Source organism: Amblyomma mixtum, chromosome 5 (genome assembly GCF_055824585.1).
Source record: "Amblyomma mixtum isolate Tamu chromosome 5, ASM5582458v1, whole genome shotgun sequence".
Lineage (NCBI taxonomy): Eukaryota > Metazoa > Arthropoda > Arachnida > Ixodida > Ixodidae > Amblyomma > Amblyomma mixtum.
In genome coordinates this window covers 89,939,637-89,955,963 of record NC_143016.1, presented here as the reverse complement: position 1 = coordinate 89,955,963, position 16,327 = coordinate 89,939,637, and the positions used below count along the sequence as shown (strand labels likewise).

The window sequence follows — 16,327 nt, the reverse complement described above, 5'->3', positions numbered from 1 at the left end:
CTCAGAGTACCCATGTACTCCCTGCCAGAAGTGCCCCTTGCACGAATACTCCTGCCGCAAATAAAGAAAAGCAGCAGTTACCGAAACGAAGGGAAGAATATAGGAATGTTTACTTTTTATTTGTGATGTTTTATTGCTGGGAAAATAGTATTGTAAATATTGAATGGCTGAAAGATAAGGGAAAAAATAAGTACAGTCCCACGGAGGGATCGAACCCATGACATGTGAATTTCGCATACGATACTCTACCGACTGCTGTCTAGTCTAATTTAGGGGGAATTTATGCTGCGTATAACCTAAGCTTGGGAGTGTTCATTAGCGCTACCCTCAACCAATGAGTGGCGGATATAGTGATCAAAAGGTAAGGGCATAAACTGTGCCAGAATTCTCTCATACTATTAATGGCGTCAATACTGCTAGAACCGGGCCCCTCGTTCATTTCCTGAATAGACAAGATTAACGAAATCAGGAGCTATGACATACAAATGAAGGAAGGCAACAGTAACCGAAACCAAGGAAAGCACGGGGGAATGTTTAAATTTTTCTCATTTGTGGTGTTTCATCGATGGGAAGTTAACGACGTAAATATTGCATGGCTGAAAGATAATTGATTAGCAAGTATAACGACAAACAACCACATGCCACCGGAGGGATCCGTAGCCGCACTTTCGCTTTGCGAATATCTCGCAAGTTCGGTATGCGCGAGATACTCAGTGGTTTACTTTACATCCTCCCAGTAGCTGCGAATTGCTCTCTTCCTTGGTAGCTGCTACTCCATTCTTCCAAGCACAACCTAAGGTCCGCCATCTTCCGCCAGCCTTACCAGAACACTCCTAGCGCTGATTATTCCATCTTTCTGCGTCTGTCCCTAAACCACTGAGAAGCGGACTGATTGCCTTTTCAATGATTTTCGCTCAAAACCTCGGAAAAGAAAACACAAGAAAAGCCTTTTATTGCACTGCGTATTTGTACTGTGCGATGTCAGTGCACGTTAAAGAACCCCAGGTGGTCGAAATTTCCGGAGCCCTTCACTACGGCGTCCCTCATAGCCTCAGTCGCTTTGGGACGTTAAACCCCCATAAACCAACCATAAACCATAACCTACCGCACCGTCAACTGGCGCGTTTATAGGGCGTCGAAGGGCAGTCGTGGCTCCCTTGCAGTGCCGCAGCCGGCGTCTGCAGCGGTGCCGCTAAGCTCGACCGAGGAGGTGCAGTCGCCGCCGTTCAACGCGGCCATGGATGCGTTGAGGCGCCTGCGGCATCGGGCCAAAGGTGCCACGCCCGTCACCGACACAGACAGCGGGTACCTTTTCGGAAACCACGTGCGCTCCATGCTTCTGGCCTGCTGGGGCGCTATGAGCGCCGGCACGGCGCTGGGCTTCGCTTCGGCCGCCATGGTCTTCATCGAGCACGAGCCCTGGTACAACGTGACGCCCAACAGCCCGCCCGAGAACCGGTGGATCGCCGACAGCTTGCTCCTGGGTGCAACCGTGGGGGCGCTGCTCTCGGGTCAGTGTGCTGTCCGCCTCTTCTAAGCTCTGGGTCACTCAGTTCCACTTTGCCTACAACTTATCCCTCTCGATAAGAAGTTCCCTACTTTCGGAGCATTACAGGGAGCACAATATGGCCGGGCATGAATCACCCGCCAATGTCGCACCTACTCATTCACACCTCGTCCAGATCTCATATGAACACCGACGTCACTATTGTGTAGTACAGCTGTGAAGGCGGAAAACACGAAGTACATCATTCGTAGCCAAGGCTGGACTAGACACTACTGGGATAACAGCAGACTAATAGGGGCAGCAGCCAACGGTCACTGAAACCGCGGAAAGCAGAGAGTAACGTTACTTTTTAAAGGTGGCGTCGATTAAAGTGGGAAATTATTTACGTAACTGCTAGCCACTAGTACAGGTCTTCATCATTATGAGCAGCAGCAGCAACCTTCCTACGTTTCATACCGTACAAATGCCTGTTCAATATAGTCCCCAGTTTTGCCGGTCCTGCTCAACTCGAGGCGATTCTATACCCTTCAAAAGGGCTTATTCCATCCGCCAACCCGACTCTGTGCAGCTCCACGCGCGGCACTAAAAACAGTGGTCCGTTATAACTAGGAGTAGACATTGGTGGACTAGTCATAATATTAGTACTAGTAGTGCTCCAACTGCTACATCCACATACAGGCAGTACAAGTAAACACCACTAGAAGACTAGGCACATACACGATACTTAGGAACACGAAATGAGGCGACCGACCCACCCACGCAAGATTTAGGCACGAAGAAAACAAACCACGAGCTTTCTGTATGCTTACTCCTGGGCCCTTTCTTCACACATTTTTAAGCTTTATTAGCATTGCGCCGATCAGCGTTTCAACTTTTTTTGTTGTTGTTTTTACGACTCAGGGTGTCAGACCAGCAGCTTCGCTCATAACAGCAGCGGTGGCGCCAGCGTTTGCAGTACATCTCATTTGCAACGTACTGGAAACAGACACGGGGACATCTCCACTAGCGCTATATTTCTGGAAGTTTTTCCGTTTCTAAGACATTTATCAGTGCCTTCTCCAGATTTCTGGGAACACTTGGCACCGTGTACACGCTTTGCGAAGGAACGTCTTACCGAGCATTTTGAGAATCTTTCCTTTCATTTAACATGGCGTTCCTTATCTACATTTGCTGGCACAGATTTGTCTCTCCTCTAGTGTGGCGGCAATGTTCTGTTCGGCCCTTAGCAGCGCATAGGTGCCGAAGACTAGGACTGGTCAGCGATGATGCTGAGTGGATACACATGACACTTGTACTGCTTAGTCCATCGGAGTGATTTAGTTTTGTACGCGACGCAGGTATCGTGCTGCACCTGGTGGGATACCGGAGGACGCTGCTGCTCTCCTCGGGCGGCCTGGCCGTCCTCTGGAGCCTCCTGGCCGCGTCCAGTAGCGTCGGCCTGATCATTGTCACACGGGTGGCCAGCGGCATGTGCGTGGGCGTCGTTACCAACTGTGCCTGCCTCTACGTGGCCGACGTGTCCCCTCCGTCCAAGAGAGCCATCTTCGGAGGCCTGACGGAGGTCTGCTGACTGCATGCGCAGTATTGCCAACCTAACAGGGAACACTACTAGTCTCGCAATCCCTGCGTTACTTCCAGAAAGCTCCAATGGTAAATTCAAGCTCAGTGGCGGAAGGAAACTATAAAGAATGAACTTAATTTACTGTTTGCAAATTCAACAGATATTTCACTTTCTTGCATCGCCATTCGGAATGGAGTCAGAAGGACTAACAAACGGGAAAAATAACGGGCAGAACAAATCAAATCAAGCAGACGCCGTGAGTGCCTTTAACTTTCATGAACACTTTAATCGGGAACTTATGGAACACATGATGCCTGCATTTAAAAGCATCGAATAACCGCAGGTAGTCCCTGCCCTTCTACTCATAAACAGGAAATAAACTCCATAAAAAGTTTTAGAGATGCTTAAGTCACCGTAAAAATGCAGTGCGGTAGTGATGTGTTTTGGATCTCTTGCAAATGCTTGTGGCGGGAGCTCTCTGGCCCCCATCCAACAGGAGTAGCTGCCAACTGACGAGGGGACCTCCGCGCCTTGATTTCCCCTTGGCTAAATAGTACCATCCAAAGAGGTCCCGCATTGCCATTTGGGCTTACTTGAGTTACTTGGGTTGCCGCCTTGATCTTGGGTTTGGACTAATTTGCGCACGGATGGAATTTTAGGAAGACGATCACATCCCAAGCGAAGTGCGAGAGACTGGCAGTGTAACACGCGCCTAACGCTGTGGCTAGTGAAGCTGATCTGTGCGCCGGCGCGGGATCGAATCCCTGCGAATCTTGTGCAAGTGGAAATGGCGACAACTGTCATGCGTGACACGTGACGCAGTGAAACGTTATGACGTAATCACAACCTGCCAGCCTTGGCATGTGGCAACCTGCAACCGACTTGACTCTCAACAAACCGTCCACCGTGGCTGCTGACAGCTAAATTAATGACTGCTCGCGAGAGGTTGCTCAGAAAGAGTAACCTGGGTCTTATAAGCCCCACCGGTGGCAGCACCTGCCATCTCAGGGCAATGGTGCATCGCTTAACCGCTTCACTACTGCGCCAAGACTGGTGTGAGGGCTCCCAGTGACCTATGTGCTTAAATTAGAGAATGGCCAGTTCGGTATATATGCGTATTAGCTACGACAGAATAAGCAGCAGCAGGAAATGCTAACGCATTCAAACTATGCACCCACGATCGACCAAGTTTTTTTTATTTATTTATTACGTCAGCTCCCTACCTAACACTCTGACGCCGCCTCCTACTCTTGCCCTCTCGGGCAGCGATGTCGATGCTGTCTAAGCCCCAACTCCTATTTGCTGATGGTTTCCCAAATGCGCGGCGCGATGGGATTACTTCTTGTTCACGAGGCAGTTGTGACGTCATCACGGTCTTGACCAATAGGGAAGTTTCGTCTCGGTGTGACGACAACTGTAATGCTATCGCATTAACAAAGGCCATTCACAACAGGGGATGTAGAAGAATGTAGAAGCTTTAAAACGAGGCACCTCACAGTTACTTCACTTCATTATTCACACAATGAAACTCATCTCTTGCTGTAATTTCAAAGTATCGTTTGATGCAGAAAGACATCAGTGTCCTGTCACTGACTCGAGACGGTAAAAGTGTTGCAACGAAAGAGTTTCCAGCTGTTGCATTACCATCATGATAAAAAAAGGAATATGTGCACACAACATTATAAGTGCACATGGTAGAGGATTACGAATCACGCCTGCCCTTTACTGGAAACGGAAGCTCCAATACATCCCGTAACTAAAGACGTCGCGGGACAAAGGCATGGCAGCTGGGCAGATTTTGGTTGACTAAGTCGCCAGAGAAGGACGATTGCATTGGGGGCGACACCATCACTTGTTACCTCCACAGCCTCTCTATTCCCATTCCCATTCCGCCGTCGCGGTGGCTCAGTAGTTATGGCGCTCGGCTGCTGACACGAAAGACGCGGGTTCGATCACGGCCCTGGCGGCCGAATTTCGAAGGATGCGAAATTCTAGAGGCCCGTGTACTATGCGATGTCAGTGCACGTTAAAGAACCCCAGGTGGTCGAAATCTCCGGAGCCCTTCACTACGGCGTCGCTCATAGGCTGAGTCGCATTGAGGCGTTAAACCCCCATAAACTAAACAATAAACCAAACCCTTCCCCTTTTCCGCCACAAGCCTGGAGTAAACGGTCATGACTTCCTCCTACTGCAGTAACGCATTTCTTGCCAAGTAAAGGGTGATGCGTCGTTTTCAGTACACGGCCGGTACTGGGCGCAGGTGGCGATGAGCGCAGGCGTTCTGGTCGCCTACCTGCTGGGCGGCCTCGAGTGGGAGCTACAGGCGGGCGGCTGTGCACTGGCCTCGGTGCCCGTGTTGGCGCTGCATGGCTACGTGGTCGAGAACCCACGCTGGCTGCAGATGCGCGGCCGTGGGCTGGACGCCGACACGGCCGTAATGCGACTGTACGGCATTGACCCGCCGCCGGACTTCCGACACCAGCACCTCGCGGGGGCTCCGCCAGCACAGCCCGAACCCGCTCACCCCCGCTGGCCGACGCAAGCCAGGTGGGCATTTATCTATTATAATCTGCACTTCAACCGACTTTGTGACTCTGCTCATCTAGTATACATGCATGCGCTTAACAGCAGGGAACACAGAAATGAGTGGGGTCTCTCAGTCATGCCAAAAAGGAGTCCTTCGTTGCCGTGCACCTATCTGCTGAAAAACTTTGTTCCATGAAAGAAAAGCGGGGAGAATGGGGCACGCATTCTGTTTAAAGTCCAAGTGGACTTTCAAAGTCCCGTACTTTTTACTGACTGCTCTGTGCCACAGCAGAGACGCGATAAAAAATCGTTATAGCTCCGTCGTTTCCCACCAACCCACCCCCTTAGCACGTGTGGAAGGAAGCAACATGGAAGATGTTCTGCATACTCACGCAAATGAACGCCGCCCAATTAGCTTACATACACTCTGAACAGAAAGGAGTAAAAGGTGAGTAATTTGTCCTCTAGCGCACTGATTTTAAATGGTAGTGTGCTATATAGCTACCCTCGCTATATAGCTACTCTCGCTAGATAAGTACTCTCACTAGGCAGTTACTCTCGCGAGTGCGCTCAAAACCGCACTCGAGTGCTTTGATATCTACTTTACCCATGGCAACTTTTAGGCCTCACAGCAGCGGCCGAAAATGAGAAACGAGTGGCATTCTATTCTTGAAAAAGTAATCTAGCGCTACATTTTAAGACGAGAGCACTGAAAGAGCTTGACAGCGCCCGTTCTGTCCAGTTCTTTCTGTGTCGTTGTCTTGAAATGTAGCGCTAGATTACTTTTTCAAGAATGCAGTGCGTCCCCAACTAGCCCCGAAAAGTGTTGCCAGTGGCGTGCGGGAATTTGAAGGAGGGAATATATGACGCAGGTATTTTCATTGCCCTGTGTATTTGCCAGATGTGCTTAAAGAATAAAGCGAGTGTTGGAAAATCAGTTTTGCAGATTTCATGTAGCACTCAACTACTTTCCGCTTGAAAGTATATACTTGCCTCACGCAGCTAACTCAATTGACGTTACGTTTAGGTAAATTTTAGGTCAACAGGTAGCTTATATCATCTGCCTATTTCGCACGAAAAATGCAATGAAGTTTTTAGGAAGTCGAATGAAGCTCACATCTGAAACACGGGCATAAGGAAGGATACACCACGAGTTAAAATCTGAACGTCAATCAACAAGCCCAATTCACAACACTTGGGTCGAATGAAGTCCTAAGTATCGCTATCAGTAAATGTTCAATCTTAGTCTCTAAAATTATGATAAAAATTAAAAATAACACCCCTTTCACAATGCCATTCTAAGCAGGGCTCTTTTTCCATGCAGCAATTCATTTCACGCCCGTTTTTCTTGGACAAAAATTTTTGATATTGGAAAACTTTAAAGTATGGAAATATTGATGGTAATGTTCAATTCTTCCTATGCATAGCAAAATCTTTCTTTTAAATTTCTTCCATCACTCACATCGAGCCGTTAAGACTACGACAGCAAACCAATGTGGAACGCTTTTGACGGTAGCAATAACGTTAATACCAAAAACATCCAAGCCTGCCGACGAGAGATCTGAGGGTTATATTGATTGTTATAATGAAATTTTACAATATATGAAAAAAATGCCGACGTAAACCCTTTCCCGTTCAAAAATGCTTTTGTCTAGAATTGTTTGGTATGAGGCCTCCAGTACACTTTTGTTCACCTGCGCTCCGCACGTTCTCAAAAGGCGCTCGTCGTATTTCGCTAGAGAACCCGCCGCGGTGGCTCAGGGGTTAAGGCGCTCGTCTACCGAGCCGGGGTACCCGGGTTCGAACCCGACCGCGGCTGCCGCGTTTCGATGGAGGCGAAACGCAGAAGGCGCCCGTGTACTGTGCGATGTCGGTGCATGTTAAAGATCCCCACGTGGTCTAAATTATTCCGGAGACCTCCACAACGGCACCTCTTTCTCTATTTCTTCTTTCACTCCTACCATCCTCCCTTCCCTTGCGGCGCGGTTCAGGTGTCCGCCGAGATATGAGAGACAGATACTGCGCCATTTCCTTTCCTCAAAAAATCAATTTATCAGTACTGTGATATTGCTGTTTCCGCCCACAGGCTGGTGGCCGCTTGCCTGCTGCTGCAGCTTCTCCAGAACCTGTCCTGCGCCCAGCTGTGCCTGCTGCGTGCGGTACAGGTGATGGGCGCTGCGGTGGCCGACATGCCCGCGCAGGCAATGGCCGCGTTCTTAGTGGCCCTCCACGTCGGGTGTGCCGCCGTGTGCTCCGCCGGGACGAGCATAGCCAAACGCCAAAGGCTGCTTGGCGCCTCGGCTAGTCTGGTGGCTGGCACCCTGTTCATCTTCCGGCCGCTCGAGTACCTACGCTTCAGGTGAGCTCCTCCAGCTAGTTAACCCTTAACCCTTACGTGTGTGTGCAGCTCCGACCTTTGTCAACCACTGGAAAGCTGATTCTGTAATGGTTTGGGTGGACTGACCAGCTCATTCCAACCCCCGCTGCAATTCCTCGGATCGTACTATGGTATGGTGATAATGTGGATAGGTGAGCTAGTTGGTTCATGATCTTATAACTGAGCAGCAGAAAGGACACAAGGACGTCGTCCTCGTCTTTATGTTTCTTCGACGTCCTTGTGTCCTTTCTGCTGCTTAGTTATACGGTGGTAGGGTATTTTGTTTACGCCCCAATGCTATGAAAGATTCAGTATATAAGGACGCCGTAGGTTCCGTTTGAATTTCGACTGCCTGGGATTCGTTAACGTGCGCTGACGTCACAGAGTATTCACTCTAAAACAGCGCGGACAGGACACGGACAAAGAAGGAAACGTACAACACGTCTACTTCCATGTCCTGTTCGCGCTGTTTTAGAATGAGTACCTACCAACTCGCCCATGCTTATACTTTTTCGCACAGTCGACTGGCGTTTTGCATTTCGCCTCCAAAGCAACGCTGCCGCCGTAACCGGGATTGCACCTGGGTCCTTAGGACTCAGCAGCCAAACGCCATAACCACTACGCCATTGCGGCGGGTCTAATTCCATAGTTCTGTCGCAGTTAGTACCGACAGCGCCAGAGTGGTGGCAAATCAGGCGGACAAGGCTTCTGAGTATCCGCGTTGTTATAGTGGACAATAGACTTAGAAGATACCCTTGTCATTACACCGCAAGGCAGATTTATAGCAAAAATGAACCTACCATTTCTACCGTCTCTTCGAATTGCAGCTGAATGAGTACGGTGTTCGATTGTTGGCTTTGTATTGAAATGTGCTCTCTAAACACTAATACACTTATATGGGAGCAAAGGGAGTAAGCTGTCCTATAGCGCACACCCTTTTATAAAAGAAAGTACGCAAGAGGACAGCTTCCTCCTTTTTACTCCTTTCTTGTTTAGAGTGTAGAGCTCTCCTTTTCCTCCGCTTTCTGACCTCAGTAAGTGGTCCGTGGACGAGCAGCCATCGGTGACCAGCTCGGGCGCCGTTCTCTCGGTCACCCTGCTGGTGGTGGCCTACTCGGTGGGCTTGTGCCACCTTCCGGTGCTGCTCACCGGCGAGCTGCTGCCATCGACGCTGCGACACCCGGCGTCATCGCTCGTGTGGGCGTCGCGCTGGATCGTGGCATTCCTGGTGCTCCACTTCGACGCGGATGTGCTCAACGCCTTCAACCAAAGAGCTTCCCTGCTCACGCTGAGCATGGTTGTGCTCCTCATCGCTGCGACCGTCGTCATCCTCATCCCCGAGACGGAAGGTTGCACTCTGGAAGACATAGAACGGGGATGACTGGCAGATTTTGCTGCCTGATTTGATCACTACGGTTTTAGAACGCTGAGTTTAGATATGAGAGAGAAAAAAAAACGCTGCCTATCGCCGTAAAGGCGAAATAAATAACTTAGTGTCAATTCGTCTTTTTCCTTTTTTTTATTTCGTTGCAGGCGACTATCGCAAGTGGACTCATGATAATCGCTTTATCGTGAACTTTTGCCACTTTTTAAGCGAGGCTTGTTTACACTCATTCTTATAACTTTATTTCCCTTTTACATTATGCCTAATGGCAAACACCTCGAATAAAAAAAAAATTCGTCTTTTGAAGGTGTTTTGTTTCTCTGGCCTTTTTCCAAGTCCATGCTGGCCATGCTATATGCTCAGATTGTGTGTCTCAAAATCCTTGTTTTCTAGCGGATTTCGTCGCCTACTAGCAACGCTGCGTAATTCTTTGGAGACTCTCTTGTGTACGCAAGTCACTGATTAATCGCGTTTTACCGAAAGGACCTTGCCGGCACGACTGTTCCCTACCCCAGAGTGGAAGGAAAGAGCTGCTATGTCCCTCTTGATGGTATATTGCAGTCGTACGTTTTTGATTGCAAACTGTTCCGGTTTCGACTACATATCTGCTATGCGTTTGTTAAGCGCCTTTCTTCGCGTTGCTTTAATTTATAATGGGCCACCTAATGCGCGTATGCAAACGGCTCGCACATAGGCATGCCTGTGAACTGTTCAGCGCAGTGAGCCACCGATGACTACCGTAAATACACGCTGCTGATAGCTCAAGAAATAAGCATGTATGATATAGCACGCGGCTGGTTCCTAGCGCTTATGTTTTGACAGCATTGCGAGAGATCTGTACCCTTAGAAAGAATATTTATTCAGGCATTTTTATCGGGACTATACCCAAAAAAGCTCAAGCTTGAAAGGGTACTGCTAACGTATACGGAAACGATCATCCTAACGACGTCGAAAATTGCCGCCCGGTTTACCTTACAAAAGAAGTTTTAGACACACTATAGAGTGTCAATAAACTTCTGTCTATGAAGTTTACAGACTGTCTATAGACAATTCCTACAGAACAGTCTATACGCAATAAAAATCGCATAGACATTCCATAGACAATCTAAAGATTTATGGCCACACAGTTTTAGTAGACCTTTGTCTATAGACAGGCTATAGACTATGAATAGACAAAAAGCAATATCTATAGGAAGAAGTCTAGACTGTCTATAGACCATTTTTATAAGTGTAAGGGGTACCCATATATAGCCTGCAGTAGAAGTTTCAGTGTGTTGTGGTTACCTGAGGGCGTCATGTTTGAACGACAGACTTTGATTGTGCACCTTATCCTTTTCTACTTTTCCTTTTACACCCCCTCATCCTTGTCCCCTAAGAAACCTAGCACGGAAACGCTGCTGGCACACACACTCATGCACATCTCCCCCACAAGACATGTTCACAACACGATTACCGGTGTGTAGCACAGGGCGTGTTAAATCACTGGTCAATAGACAGCAAGAACCACGACGATAACCTGATGGCGATGAGGTAATTCACGTATGTCACACACATACATCCATGGATACAAGTAAAGGAAAAACATGTGCTCGTTATGGCATACGTGACGGAAGCCAACAGCCATCGAAACCAAGAAGCGTGGGTGATGTCCTTTTTTATAATTTGTAGTTTTTCATCGATGACAGATTAATAAAAGCAGATGAAGAAACGTCCACAAGCCGCCGATGAGATCAGGACCCACGTCCTTCGAATTTCGTGGGTTCCGATCCCAACAGCGTCACGTGCTTATTTATTTCATGAATATCATTCTGGAGACAGTTTACAGCGTGTTCAAGCTGGTGATGCGCTATAATTAAAGCAGTATCAGCAAACTGAAATCTGAAATATATGAGGCTTTAAATTTAACTTTCTAAATCATTCACATAAAACTTTAATAACAAGGAACGAAGGGAAAGCATTGCGGTAAGCCATGTTTAGTTAAATTTCGCTTAACTCCTTTCCGATTTTGACACTTTGCTTCCGATTTGTGAAATAAAATCGAACCAAGCTTCATATGAACCTCAAGTCTGCCTAACAAAATTTCGCTGTCAAGGGTGCCTCGAGAATGTTTTCGTAAGATCCAGCAGCAGTATGACTATTACATCATTTTCATCAGTTTTTGAGTTTACAAGTTCAGAAGAATCTTCCAGTAATGTGGCAGTGCTTTTTCTCTTTTTGAACTAATATTGGTTTGTCGCCAACAGATGTTTTTCACAAAACGCAGTAATCATCTTTACTATGTATTTTTCCCATAAAATGAGAAATTACAGGAAGGAGAGATATAGGTCTGTAGTTATTAACATTATTTTTTGCCCTTCTTATAGACTGGTCTTATAACAGATATTTTGAGCTTTTCTAGAATATTTCCCGTTTATATCCTCCTTTTAGTATGGCCTGTATCACGTGTGTATTAGTTAGCTATAAAAATAGCTAATCATAACAAGAGTAGCTGTCATTTTCATTGTGACTGTATTTTATTAGTTTCTGGGAGACGAAATCGTAACTGATTACAAGCAGGAGCGACCACTACTCACAGCGGTTAGAAGCATACCCTCCCCTCTAGTGAAGTGTGATATTCGTTGTGCCAAAGCTACGTGCAAGCTACCACACCGCATCCTTTGCGATGAAGCAAATGGCGGAGAATAACATGATCATGCACTGCGGCTACAGGATGACAGAGATAAAAATTGTGAGGACAGTTTGGCAACTAAAGTGCTGAGAGGCGAAAGCCGTGATGACTTCCGGTTGATGTGACGTCACACCGTTACCGTGGCTATATCGATGCCTAAATTATACATCTTTCGGGGATCTTATGTTTTAATTACGCTTAAATGTACATTTTTCAATCTAATTTGACACAAAGCCGACGTTTTTCCGACCATTCTGGGGCAAGTTTCACTATGCCGTAACGACTTCCGGTGGATGTGACGTCACATTGTTCCCGTGGCTATATGAACGTCCGCGCTATTTCGACATTTTTGCCTATTATTAATTAACTAATTAATCTGCACTCATCAAAACTTGGCTTCTAGGTACATTTTTTCCTCCTCTATCTGAAGCAACCATTGGTTTCGTTGTATCTTTTTTAGTTCCCGAGTTAAAAGCGTGTGACACGCTTTGTTAACAGACGGACGACAGTATGAGCCATTAAATACTTTCGCCTTAAAACAACCAGCTTTTCTTTACGACGAGGGAGAAGAAGAAGAAGGAGCGCCCATCCGCCATGCCTCCGAAGATTCAGCAGGCTCAGCAGCAACCAGCGGACTCGGGGCTGCGGTCAGGGGCGCAGAGTCCCGAAAGCGTCTACGCAACTCCTCCTACCGGAGTGTCCGCGCCTATAAAGGCAGGAGCCCCTGCGGCGCCTCCGAATGCGCTGCCTGGCGTTGCTGCGGCTCCCAGCGCCCCAGCTGCTCTTCCGCAGAAACCGACCTACCAGGCCTCGAACAAGCCCGGCCCGCATTGGAACGATGTGCTGCGAGTGAGTTGTGTACTTCTTTTGGTGGCGCAGCTGCAGCAAAAGAACTATATTGTGAGTGAGTGAGTGAGTGAGTGAGTGAGTGAGTGAGTGAGTGAGTGAGTGAGTGAGTGAGTGAGAGTGAGTGAGTGAGTGAGTGAGTGAGTGAGTGAGTGAGTGAGTGAGTGAGTGAGTGAGTGAGTGAGTGAGTGAGTGAGTGAGTGAGTGAGTGAGTGAGTGAGTGAGTGAGTGAGTGAGTGAGTGAGTGAGTGAGTGAGTGAGTGAGTGAGTGAGTGAGTGAGTGAGTGAGTGAGTGAGTGAGTGAGTGAGTGAGTGAGTGAGTGAGTGAGTGAGTGAGTGAGTGAGTGAGTGAGTGAGTGAGTGAGTGAGTGAGTGAGTGAGTGAGTGAGTGAGTGAGTGAGCGAGCGAGCGAGCGAGCGAGCGAGCGGCAATAGCTTTGTTCTGTGGTCGTAAATTCCTCTTTGGCTCTGCCCAATACAAAGCGAAGCGGATGGCGTGTGCCACTGTTCTCCCGAGTTGAAGGGAACAGTTGTGACGACCCCGCATACTGCGCGGGTCCACACGGAATGGAGAGGCAAAGAGACACCACTAGACTCTGTTAGAACAAAACAGATATATTCAAGAATTACATATTATCGAGTACATGATGCAGAGGCTAGGGTGCCCAAGCTTGCATGCTGCTGTGTTGGCGCTGGAGTCTTCGTCGTAAGGAACGAAGGGACTGCGAAGTTGCCCTTGTTCGTTCGCTGGAAGATGACGCCGGAGATAGCAGCTGTCCGAGAACGCTCAGCGCACAGTCACACAGCTCTGGATCATTTTTGTTGAGACATAACAAGTATTTCAGACTGACAGAACACTCGCTGCCCCTACCATACGTGAGATATTGTGAATTTCTTTAGAGCCCGCATTTGGTGATTATGGCGAAACGGAAGCCATACTGCGGCAGCGCCATACACAACTGGAAGGAGAATCAGCGGGCGCGGAACCACGTGTCTGCGTCGATGCGTGAGTGGTTCGCAAGCAGACTCTCACTTTGCTTTGAGAGCATGGCAGTAAAAACAAAATTTAGACGTGCTGCTAGATAGATGTTCGCCGTGTAACTATACAGAATAGCTTCTATAGATATAATTTCGGAGTTCTCCGATGTTGGTGAGAACGAGACAAAATTTTGGGAACAACAGGTCTCGGCGGCGGCTGTGTGGAGCGCTTTAAGATTTTCATGAAGGATAGATGGCATCAATGCGTGCATGCTAATTTCTGTATTTGAAGCAACATAATTTTGAGTGTCAGATTCTTTTAGCAACGGTACCACAATCAGGCAAGTATACTAAGGAGCAATGACGGCAAGTAGAGTACAGAAACAACAGCTAAAGATTCAACGCAATGAAATTAAAAAGCTGCACATTCACACCCACTCACAACATTATGCGTTTAGGATAGGCGTTACATACGATTACGCAAACGGCCACGGTCATGGTTACGTACCCTCACGGCGCGCTGCATTTGTCAAAAACGCGAGGACGTGCGTCTGATTCCGGTTGCGCTTGTTGCCAGATGCGTGGACGACGCCGACGACGACATGATTTCACCCAAAGCACCTTCTACAGCTGTCGCTGCAGAGTGGCTTGTGGTGGCATTCTAGCCAGCGTCTAAATTGTTTACTACAGCTTTGAAGTGTAAGTATCAATGAGCTACGCTGCAGCATTTCAATTGCTCGTCCCTCCACCAACTTGTCCACCCCTTTTTTTTTTGGTTCAGTGATTAGCTGCTGACGTGATGCGTTGTTACTGCATTTTATAGAATCAAAATCGGAAGTGAGCAGGATAAAGAATGACTGTGATCCAATTGTTCTTCCAGCCTCTGCCCCCACTCATTGAACCCGCGGTCAACCCGGCGAAAGAACAAGGTCAAGTCCAGGGTGCAGTACACGCTGGCGGCGCTGCCGGTCCAGGACCAAACCCGGAGCCCAACGATGCCAGAGAAGCTCCAGCGTCACCCGAAGGGACTGTCCCCACCGGTGGCCGCCCAACCTGGGTGCCGTTCATACTGCTCTACTTCTTCTCCTTATTCACCATTGTTTCGGTGCTGTCTGCGTTCGTAGTCATCGCCATTCAGCAGGCTCACGCAACGACCTTCAAGCCGGTGGACGACGGAAATGACGGCCCTGCAAACCCGCCGCAGCTCTCTGCAAACGTCACTACTGACGTGGCCCAGCGCGCAGCGGAATACGTCTCGCGGGCTAGCGGGACGACGTCATTTAAAACCCTGGTATATGCTACAAACACTGCGTCTTCGAACTTCGACGCAGATGTAAACAAAAATAGCGCCTCAACACCACACGTTGGGAACACAAACAGGCGTCGCAGTTTCAGAAAAATGTACTCGACCTCGAGGACGAGGGCGAGACATAGGGCCGAGTGAAAACTCTCCCGGCTCGTGCACTCTTTGATAGTGTACAAATCATTGCTGGCGCGCGAAGTAATATCCGTCGTCGGTATTTGATTGCGTCGAATAGTTCTGAGCGTCTGCTTAGAATGCATGTACGAGAACACTGGACGAAATGAATGAGTAATCGTCAGACACAAGGGACTAAACTTAGGCCTTTATCATCGGCAAACGTACGAGTTAAAGGTGTTATGTAGGCAAAAATATTTTTAAAAGGCAACAGCAGGCAGTGGTCTTGTAGTCCACTATGGCAAGACCTGAAAGTATGCAAGAGAGGGAATACGAGTGCATGTTGTGCACAAGGAAGTTAGAACACAGAAGCCTGGTTAGCAGGCACTTATCGTTTACCGAAAATTAACTGCGTCCTAGTCGCATAATTCCTGGAGGACATTCAGAAAAAGGACTGACTAAACATACGAAAGTGCACTTTGTTTCGTGATAACAGTTATTACTGAACTATCCGTGCTTAAAATGGGTTGGCACCAACGGCGTCTTTTCCATCTTCAGTGTGGTTCCAAATTCCTTTCCAAAAGTTCTGAAATAACGCTTCTGCACATGCGTTCAGTTTGTGTAGGTGTGCGTGCGTACGCGCACATACTGTGTATACCTGAATGCTTGATCAGTATAGGCGCGCTTAGTGTCTCAGTAAGCTGTTTCTGAAAGCGATCTACAACTTTTCCATTGACACTTTGTTCCTCAAGTCAATAATTAAAAAGTTAATTAAGCTTGGCTAATTAGCCAACCTTGAAGAACGAAAAAAATACTGCAGACTAGGTCACGCGACTCTAAACAACCCTCATTTGGTTTCAGACGGCTAGGACACCCCGTGTTTTTTAAAAGCTTGGTTACATTTAGCTGGGAGGCGCGCTTGCCCATACACCAGGCGCAGACACTCGCCATGGAAGGAGAAGAAGAAGCAACAGTCGGACGGCGCGGAAACACCGATACCGAGGACATCATCATCATCATCACCGATCCAGAAGTGGTAGCTTGGCAGTTGGCTGAAAAGCAGC

The 16,327-nt window shown here is 48.1% G+C and overlaps 2 protein-coding genes across 2 annotated transcripts; both read left to right on the top strand.

Moving 5' to 3' along the window:
- Positions 1–1,096: 1,096 nt before the first annotated feature.
- Positions 1,097–3,077, top strand: LOC149342979 (uncharacterized; the record flags this gene model as incomplete). Its single annotated transcript, XM_089546854.1, has 2 exons — positions 1,097–1,511; positions 2,845–3,077. Coding segments are annotated over 2 exons (648 nt in total), but the record flags the coding sequence as incomplete, so codon positions are not given.
- A 2,224-nt stretch (positions 3,078–5,301) lies between these two features.
- Positions 5,302–9,641, top strand: LOC149342978 (facilitated trehalose transporter Tret1-like). Its single transcript, XM_089542268.1, has 3 exons — positions 5,302–5,615; positions 7,681–7,953; positions 9,007–9,641. The coding sequence occupies exons 1-3, from the start codon at positions 5,335–5,337 to the stop codon at positions 9,350–9,352; spliced, it is 900 nt and encodes a 299-aa protein (XP_089398394.1). The 5' UTR covers positions 5,302–5,334; the 3' UTR covers positions 9,353–9,641.
- The last annotated feature ends 6,686 nt before the right edge of the window (positions 9,642–16,327 follow it).